General features: G+C 50.4%; 1 protein-coding gene across 1 annotated transcript in view; it reads left to right on the top strand.

Annotated features, from left to right (window-relative positions):
- The first annotated feature begins 542 nt into the window (after positions 1 to 542).
- Positions 543 to 9,850, top strand: part of IGFBP2 (insulin like growth factor binding protein 2) — a 56,315-nt gene continuing 47,007 nt past the window's right edge. Inside the window, 2 exon segments of the mRNA XM_030952765.1 lie at positions 543 to 561; positions 564 to 941. Of these exon segments, the coding sequence (XP_030808625.1) occupies positions 543 to 561; positions 564 to 941 (397 nt within the window).

Here is a 9,850-nt window from a genome sequence, read left to right as displayed (position 1 = left end):
TGGGATCTCCATCCCTCCCTGTTCCAGGTGTCTCTGTGAGGCGGGTCTTGGCTCCCTTCGTGTTTAGCCCCGCCGTATTCAGCGGGCAGACCCCCATCCCCAGAGGGATACCGTGTCTCCCACTACAGTAGGCCCTCGCCCCGTGTCGGTCAGACTCCCCAGTTCCCCTCTGGGTCATCCCCAATCCTGTGCGCGGCTGGCCCCAGCCTACTCTGGGTCTGATCGCCGCTCCCCACCGGGCGGGACAGCCCCGACCCCCGCAGGGGAACGGGGGCGGGCGCGGAGGCGGCTCTAGGACCCAGCGGCGGCGCGGCGCGCCCGGCCCCACTCAGCTCCGCTCAGCTCGATACCGCGCCGAGCCGAGCCGAGCCGAGCCGAGCCGAGCCGTGCCGTGCTGTGCCTCACCGGGCCGTGCTGTGCCTCGCCGGGCCGTGCCACGCCGCCTGGTTCCGCTCCGCTCCTCTCCTCTCCGCCCCGCGCCGCCCCGCCGGGGGGCCGAGCGGCGCGTCCACCTGCCGGCCCCGCCGCCCGTCAGTCCCGCCATGGCGCTCGGAGGGTCGGGCGCGGCGCGGCGCGGGCCGCCTGGCCGCGGCTGCTGCTGGCGGCGGCGGCGGCGGCGCTGGCGCTGGCGGGGCCGGCGCTGCCCGAGGTGCTGTTCCGCTGCCCGCCCTGCACGGCGGAGCGCCTGGCCGCCTGCCCCCCGGCCGCCCGCCCGCCCTGCCCCGAGCTGGTGCGGGAGCCGGGCTGCGGCTGCTGCCCGGTGTGCGCCCGCCTGGAGGCCGAGGCGTGCGGTGTCTACACGCCGCGCTGCGCCGCCGGCTTGCGCTGCTACCCCGACCCCGGCGCCGAGCTGCCCCTGCAAGCCCTGGTGCAGGGACAGGGCACCTGCGCCCGCCGCCGCGACACGGCCGAGTACGGCGCCAGCGCCGAGCGCCCCGCAGGTGAGCAGCGCCCGGCCCCGGCCTGCGCGAGTCCGGCACGGCGCGCCGAGAGCCGCGCACCGGGGACGGGGCACCGAGCGCTCTGCGCGGCGCGCCAGGGACCGCGCACTGCGCCCCGGGGACCTGGGACTGGGCACCGCCGTCCGGGCTTCGGGCACTGGGGACAGTGCACCGTGCATCGCTCACCTTGGTACCGGGCACTGGGGACAGGTGGGCGCTGGACACCGCGCACTCGGAACGTGTGCCGGGGCAGCGCCGGGACAGCACCGGGGTGGCGGAACGTCCAGGGGACAAAGGAATCCTAAAGGGGGATCAAAGGGGTCCTCCCGGGGCAGAGCGACCCCGCGGGAGGGCAGACATGAGGGATCCCTGCGGGAGAAGGGCGAGAGTAAGTCCAGGGAAGCACAAAGAGGGAGGGAATGAAAGGGGCTGGAGGGGGGACAAAGCATGAGAGCATCCCTGAGGTGGGCATAATGGGGTGTTTGGGGGTGCAGTTACTTCGGGGGTTAGAGAGGTTTCCTTGGTATAGGGCAAGAACCCCAGGGGTGGAATGTAACGAGGTGGGGGGCGGGGGGAATGCAGGGACTGCTCCAGGGGGCAGGCTTGAGGTTGGGGTCTTTTAGGGGAAAAAACCCACCATGGGAGCAGATAAAGGTGAACTTTGGGGAGATGCAGCTGAGGGATGGGGAGGGTCCTTTGGGGAGCAGAGAGAAATGACCGTTCCGATTTGTGTTCGGTGGAAGAGTAAAACCACCCTGAAGGGTGATGGATGCCCCAAAGATAAGGAGAGCGGTGGTGTGGGAGGACCATGTGCTGCCTGGTGGGAAGGGGGAAGCTGAGGAACTGAGGGGGCCCTGCTATGTGAGGAACCTTTTCCCTATGGCCACCCTTCCAGCAGAGTCCACCTTGGAGATGAGGTGACCTCTGCCAACTCCCGTGGGGGTCCTGGCCCCCTCAGGTCCCCCTGCTCCGGGAACTGGGTGCAGGGACAAGAGGAATGCCTCCCGGGGGCACAGCCCCGGGGACAGGGACACCAACAGGCTCCTGACCTGTTGCTGTGATTGCCGTGGGAGGGAGCGCTCTTCGGGTTGCCGGTACAGCCGTGCTGGGTTTTATTAATGCCTCCTTTCCCGTGCAATCGGCTGCAAGCTCTTTCCGTGAGATGTTGAGAATTGACAAATCAGATCTGGAAATAGACACTAGTACTTTCTCCTTTGTAATCACCCCTCCTTGACTTCTGCCGCCTTGCTGGTTTTGCTCCCCTGGCTGTGACTTGGGTTCTTGACCCTATTTGCATGACTAGTTCAGCAGCAGGACTTTGAATTCCCTCCCTTCCCTCTTGAGGCTTGATTTAAAAGCGCTCTGAACCAGGCTGTACCTCTTGGCTTCCCTCTCTCTGAGGATGGGAATGCAGCCAGGTACCTGTGCATGCTCCTCAGGGTACCTGTGCATGCTGCTCCGCTCGAGGAGGAGAGATGGAGAGAGTGAAGGAAAAAGAGCAGCACGGAGAACTTTGCATGTTTCAAGCTGCTGCTTTGCATAGCCAGGCTGTGACGGCTGCTGTCCCCACTCCTGTCCCCTCTCCTGTCCTTGCTCCCTTGCCCAGCTGTGAAGGGCTGTGGAGAGCCAGGACTCTGGAGAACAATGTTAATGCAAAATCTTCCTTGACTACAGAATATAAGTGTCAAAGGAATGAATTTTAGACTCTCCAGAAGAAGCCAAGGGCATTTAGATTTAAGGAATTTGTCACTGACTTCCAGGTTATGCTTTTACAAAAAGCTGGGGTATGTGGAGGTCGTTGCAGTGATGGGCTGAGAGGTGATTTTCTGAGTTAGTGCTTCTTTTTTTTTTCTTTTACAGATTTTAATTCAGAATTATGTTAACTTCACTCAGCATTTTGCTTGATTGGAATATTTTTATTCCTTTACAATGGGTGTGATTTATTTGATTGTATCTCTGTGGATAATACACACACATAAATAGCACACTTTAAGAACCCTCTAATGTATGTGGTGCTCTGCAATATCCATAGGGGGTGAATAATAAAAATACTGGCACATCCTTAACCAGTGTGATGTGAAACATGCAGCTGAAATATTCACAGTTGAGCATGTCTTGGCAGCGGAGCTTGGACATCCAGAAAAGGGTTTGTGCTCTTCAGATTGCAAAACTTTTAACAGGTTATTGTAGCCATTAGGAAAAAAAATCCCAACCAAACCTACAACAAAAACAAAATCCGAATCTGCCAGCTTCACTTGGTACTCTTCCCTTTAGACTGTCATCTTTGATCCCATCTGCACTTGCTTGCTGAACATATATGAGTTTGCTTTTAGTTTTAAGCAGTGACAGGGAAAGCACTCTGGCACCCAAAAGAGCAGGGACTGGAATTTGCTTTCAAATGCTGATGTTCAGCCAGTTTAAAGAGTGCCCCAAGAGCAAGTTTTTGCCTGCAAAAAGCAGGTGTTGAGGGTTTTTTGGTGTGGTTGGTTTTGTGGTGCCTTTTTTTTTTCCTTTTTAAATGTGCTTAAAGGTATTTACCCTTTTTCCCCTTTCCAGCTTGAAAAGGCTCCTTTGGCTGATTCAGGACTGGAATGCAGAGCTCGTGCTATTCCTAAATTAAGAGGTTGGCAAGTTTTTTTGTCCCTGATGAGAGGCAGAAGGATTGCCGAAATGAAACAAGGAATAAAACTCTGCAAATTCTCCTGCTATGGCTCCAGCATTGTTTAGTCTTCCACTAAGGTCTGTAAAGCCAGTGCTGAAATGGTTGTAGGCGGAAAGTAACATAAACCACCATGTAGCTAAGGAGCAAGGGATGTTGCTCATTGCACAAGAGGCTTTGGGTATTTTGGAGATGTTGGGAATGTTGGAACAAAACAGCAGCACTCTGTGGAAATCAGTCTGAGAACTTCTCCCCTCCCTGGGGAGGCGAGTGCATCAACCCCCATCAGTGGTGGCAGTGAGGTGGAGACTCAGCATCTGCAGGGATCAGAGCCTTTTAGGTAGTTTTGGTGCCTCTGGACCTCGTTCCATTGCAGTTTGTTTCAGGTCATGGTGTAACAAATTCCCATACTTCTGACTGGAACCGCCTGACCTGGGGACAGGGTTGTTATTGTGTGTGCGGAGCTGGTCTCGAGTGTGTTTATTCTCTCAGCACCTCAGCAAGATTATGACAGTGTTTTGCAGATGGAGTAAATGATGTTCCCAAGGTCCTCCAGGACACAGGGAGCAGAGTGAGAACTGTCTTTTCATTGTGTTAGTCTGTGTCCTGGCAGAAAATGTCTCAGTCCCTGCAGCCACCCTCTATTCAAAACTGGCCTAAGGTGGCCATATGGGTCTTGTAGACACAGTGTGATTTGAGAGGCATTTTAGGTAGCACTGGGGTCTTTCAAACCCTCCAGTCTCAGCCAGAGGGTGGGGATCCTGCCTTCTGTTTTAGCCATGATGAACTGGAATCAGGGGCTTGTGTGGTGTTGTCCAGCTCTCAGCTCCCATGTCCTTTGCCCTTCCTTCTGCTGGTTCAGCTCTCATCTTATGTGAGAGCAGGCTGGTTCAGGAGATAGTCCTGCTGCAAGCTAGCCCTAAAAAACAAGTGTCAGGTCAATGACCTGAACTGGCTTAAGGTGCAGCAGGGTGCCCAGCAGGATGCCAAGTACTGTTTCCAGGTGGGAACTTATGCTAAGAGGTGGAGCAGGACAGATCTCAATGATGTCAGCAAATGCCCTAGATTGTTTTACCCAGGCTATGAGAATAGTTGAAGAACATATTTTCTCCTAATGGAGACAAGATCCTTGGAATAAAACTTGTTCCACTCTTAAAAAATGTTTCTCGAGCCACTGTTCAAAGCTGACCAGTTGAAAGAATTTTTTTTTCCCTTTGCCAATTTAGTTCAATCGTGTTTGTAGTATTACTTTGTTGTTGGGATACTTGTACTAATTTAGTGGGTTATGTCTCAGAACCCACTGCTAGCTAATGAGTCCTGCTTTGGAATCTCACTTACTTATTAAAACGAATGTGTTTTTTCAGTCCGTGCCAGTGCAAAGTAACCTTTCCAAAGGGAAAGAGCTGTGAAAAGAATGTGGCTGCAAGCAAACTTGAACTTAAAGGTCTGGAGTTGCCTCACTCACCTGACCAGAGTCTCCACTTTGAACTCCCCTGACACAAAAACAGTGTCAAAATAGTTAACTGTTAAAAACACTGCTTGTTTTAGCATCCAACTAAAATCCTTGTTTGGGTAGCTCCAAATGCCACACATCCTTCCTTACAGGTCAGATGTCAAAACCTTCATTTCCCCTTGGCAGGCAGCTGCTAAAAGACAGTTTAATGTATTGCTTGAAAACACAGAAGACTCTGAGGTTGGAGGTAGCATAATGTAACTGGAATTTTAACAGCAACTTGAAAACCATGCCAGTAATGCTATGAATGCATTTTTCATTTCTACTGAATTGCCAAGAAGACTTCTGCTTTTCTCTTGCTTTTATAAGGAAATGAAGCATCCGTCATGATCTGCATGTGCATGTGTGTATCTGTCCTTCCGCCCCCACAACTTCTGACCCTGTCAGTCAAGTGGTGGGTCCAGTGCAGCGGTGGATGTCCTAGAAGTACTGCATTGCTAAAACATGGCTGAGGAGCAGAGGAGGGCCAGGCTGTGAGTGTCACCCTCATCCTGTGCTGGAAGCACATGAGCAAGAGGGAGGTTAGTTATGGGTGCAGCAATCAGGCTTTCAGCCTGGTTTATGCAAGCTTGGACATTACCACACACCAGGGAAGCTGACTACCAGACCCAGATCCACAGGAGTGTCTTAGTATGTCCATAGCCACTACAGCGGCTCTGCCCAGGATAAGCTGAACATCTGCACAGCTCCTTGCCTTGGAAGAAATTATTAAAAGTCAAATGCAATTAGTTACAGCTGTAGGGATTATAGGTGAATGAGAAAACCACACAGTTCATCTGTCCTCGTTGCCTCTGGGGCTTTGCCAGTAGGTGGACCAGGGCTTCACGCTCATCTCTGGCAGCTGTGTCTGGTCAAGAGCTAACCTGGTCATCTTTTAAGTATTAAGACAATAAATAACACCTTTGTGAAGTAGCTTATTGAAAATAATGCTACCCCCTTCCACAGTCCCACTGGAGTTTGCTGTGGTGAGAGTGCTGCTGGTGTGAAAATGGTGGTTTGGAGGGAGAGGGAAGCCTGGGAAGATTTCAAGGCTCTGACCCAAAGCAGAAATGTGTTTTCATGCTGTCCCTTGGCAAATGATCTGTTTCCTTCTTGCCCTTTGCAGTTGTTTCCTTTCCTCTGGATTTCAGGCTTATACTCACTGAGTATGGTATTTGTCAAGGGAACAGCAAGAAGCCCCGTCTGTGAGAAAGTCCATGTCGTTTGTTTTATCCACATCCAGGAATTGAGCTGAGATAAACAATTCAGGAGGCAAAACAGTGAAAACTGGAATGTGAGAGGTGTCTTTGTGTATGGCTCTGTACTAGACCTGGCTGCAGTATCATCTGGGTCTAATTTATCTGCCCAATGGGCAGCTGTCGCTGTTATCCACAAACACAGCTGGATTTGTGAAGGCAGGGTTTCATCCCAGCAGCCAGCGGCATTCCTGTACCTGCTTTTCCTGGTCATATGTTCTGAGCTATGGAACTAGGAGAAACAGTAGTTTCCTTGGTGGATTTTTTGCATTTTTATTTGGATTGGACAATTCTAAGCTTTCTGAACATGGTGACATCTGCCTTTCCTGCTGGGACTCCTTCAGGGAGGATCTTTTGCTCTAAGCAGACAGTAAGAGGAAGGCCAAGGTAGAATATAAAGGTGCTGTATAAAGCATTTCTGTTACAGGAGGAAGGCTGAGCTTGGTAGTGTATTGAGTTTTCAGGCATAAGAATTCCTGTTTTCTTACCTTAAATTGGGGTGAGATATGTAATTGTGATCAAGTGTCTGCTTAGCAGACCCTTTCTGTATTAGAGAGATGCAAATCCATTGCATTGCTTGCACTTCTGCTATCACTTCCCCCATCTTCATCCCGGCTGTCCCCTGGGGAGGTGCTGCCGGAATCGGTGTCCCTGTGAGGGTGTCCTTTAGCAACACATACTGAACACATTGTGCTAGGCTTTCCAACTTGTCCTCTTTGACTGTTTGTGTCTGCCAGAAGGGGCAGGTTAGTCCTGAGGCCTGCATTAGTGTCTTCCTTGGGGAGGGAGCTGTAGTAGATGTGTGCAACAACATGGTACCTCATGGGTGCTGAGTGTGCTTTGGGGTTGGGAGGCTGACCATGCTGCATGGCCCTGCTGTGGACTTGGGAGAGAAGGAAAAATCCTTGCTAGTGGTTCTAACATACTGTGCAGATCATTCTGCTGAGCTGATGTTGTGGCAGCCGTGTGTCACTTTATTCCCCGTGCACATTCTCATGCTCTGTCATGCAGGTCTTGGTCTTTGTTTGGACCCACAGAGCCATGGTAAGAAATTTACCCAACCAAAACTTCACTTTTCTGGAAGGATGAGTTTTCTGCCAATTTATCAGATTTCAAATCTAGTCTTATTATTCTTTCTACAAAGACAAATTACCTTCAGTAGACAAAGTCTGCCTGAAACATCTTTGCCTACTTTCAGCAGTCACTGCCAGCAAGCTGGAAGGTGTTTCTCATTCACAGACTGGCCAAGCGTGACCTCATTAAACGTTGAGTTGACACCTCATTACAAGAAAACGTGATGTGATGGCTATCTTAGGCAAAGGCTGAGGAGAAAAGGGTTAGTGAACAGTTTTCAGAGCTTTGCTACAGCCCGGCATTTGACTGCTCTTTGTAATTGCATTATTGATTGATTTCTGCTCAGTGTTTTGCCAGAAATGTCATTTAGTGAGAAAGATGAAGTCTCTTGTTGCATCAGCTTATGGTGGAAATAAATTGTTTAAGAAAGGAAAGGATCAGGAATTACATGCCTTTGTTATGACTGAAATTCTGGGAGACATCAGGTCATTTTTATAAGCCTTGAACTGTCCTCTGACATTGCAGCTTTTATTCTGAAGAAAGCTGCACTGTGCCTCTTGGCTGGTGAGGGAACAAGTTCACTGCCTGGTGCTCTCTGTAGTCAAAGATCCCATTAATTCTGCCGGCTGCAAGGAATGATTTCTTGGTATTTCATTCTGGACTGTAATTGAGAGTGACACAAAGCGCTGGTGGGAATTGGACTGCGTTGAAATCCCTGCTTTTTCTGTTTTCTGCAGATAAACCAGCTCAGGTGGGATGAGGGTATTTCTAATGCTCTGCCCTTGAAATTTATAATATTTTCAACACCTTACTAGCTGGAGGCAATTTTAGAGAGGTGTCTTTTTGCCTCCTTGCAGCTTGTCCTTCTGCTGCAGGATGTCTACAACATTGACACACAGTGCACTGCATTCACTTGCATAACAACATGTGTGGGATTACATGTCCTGTAATATAATGAAAATTCATAAAGCTTTGCCCAGTATTTTTGCTCCAGACTACAGCAAGATTTCCCGGTATGATGTTGCTGGTTAGACTTCAGCCAGAAGTCTGGTCTCAGCTCTCCTGGCTAGTTGTAGAAGGCTTAGTCCAAGCTGATGAATTTCTCTTGGCTTGGTGAGGAGATTGAAGCCTTCCTTCCCTTGTTTTCTCCTTGCTGTTTTCTAACTAGAAAAGGGTGAGCATCTGACATCCATTTCTTCGAGAGTGCTTGCTGCTCAGTCTGAGCTGACTGGTGAGTTGTTGACTGGTAGGGTTCCTCTTCTTTTGGCTATAATGAACAGGACTGCTTCTATGGCTTCTGCAGGGGTGGTTTGGGTAGGATTTTGTTTAGGCAGAAATATAGGTTGTTACAGACTATTACAGAGATCATTTGGAGCAGAAGATCTGGTTTTCTAGTGGTGTTTAGGGAATATTGCCATTCCTGGGACAGGATGCTGGGTCAGCAGTGCAGGTACTAATTAGAGGCTAACCCACCAATCCATCACTGAATTTAAAGAGCACTCTGGAACTGGGAGAGAAAAGTGAGACTAGAGCAAAATGTTGCCTTCTTACAGGTCAGCTCACTGTGGGAATTCTGAGTAATTTTGTTGTTGTTGATTTTAGTTATTAAAATCAGTGTATTCTCTCCTTTTTTTCCTTGCCAGAGCCCACAGACCCTGTCACCCCAAGCTTTCAGATTCCTTTAATTCTTGTGCACCAAGGGGTTTTGGTTGATTAGATTCTTTCTCTACAGAGCCCAGCTTCCGACTGCCTGCAGATGGGACCTGTAAAGCTCAGCTTCCTTCACACAGCCAGCTGGGTGGTGGGAACACAGCTTCTGATGTCTTCAGGACAAACTTGGTGCCCTGTTCCTTTCAGGGCACCTGTTGCTGAGAGCATGGCCAAGACTGGGCAGGTGGAAAGCAACTGCTCTACTGAGCTTTGAATAAAGCCAAAATGCCTGTTTTGGGCTGACTCTGGAGGTCTAGGAAGGTCTAGATCTCTCTGTACATAACTGAGGCATGGTTGGTCTGTGGGCACGGGGAGGAATTTGGCATGGAGCCCTCTGAAGCAACTGTCTTGTCTAGTAAAACTCGGGCTATGGGAGTCGGTGTGAGGAAATCACAACATCCACTTTGGTTTCTGCAGGCTCTGTCCCGGGGGCTGGTTGGGTGTTGCAGGAGGCCACAGGAATCCTGCTTGTGACCACAGCCAGATTAATGGCCACTTGGGCAGCTTTTCAGAAGTGAGGAATTTGTCCACTTTCACAATAGTGGCTAGAAATTCCACATGAATTAATTAGCTTTATTACAGGATTTGTCCTTCCTGCTCCTCCAGGGCTGCCTGAAACACTGAACTCATTACATGAAGAAATGGAAATAGTACTAAAAATAAGAACTGGTATTCCAAGCCTTTGTGAGGAAACTGAGTATACTGACAGAGTAACTAT

This window comes from Camarhynchus parvulus, chromosome 7, assembly GCF_901933205.1.
Source record: "Camarhynchus parvulus chromosome 7, STF_HiC, whole genome shotgun sequence".
NCBI lineage: Eukaryota > Metazoa > Chordata > Aves > Passeriformes > Thraupidae > Camarhynchus > Camarhynchus parvulus.
This window is presented reverse-complemented; position numbering and strand designations above follow the sequence as displayed.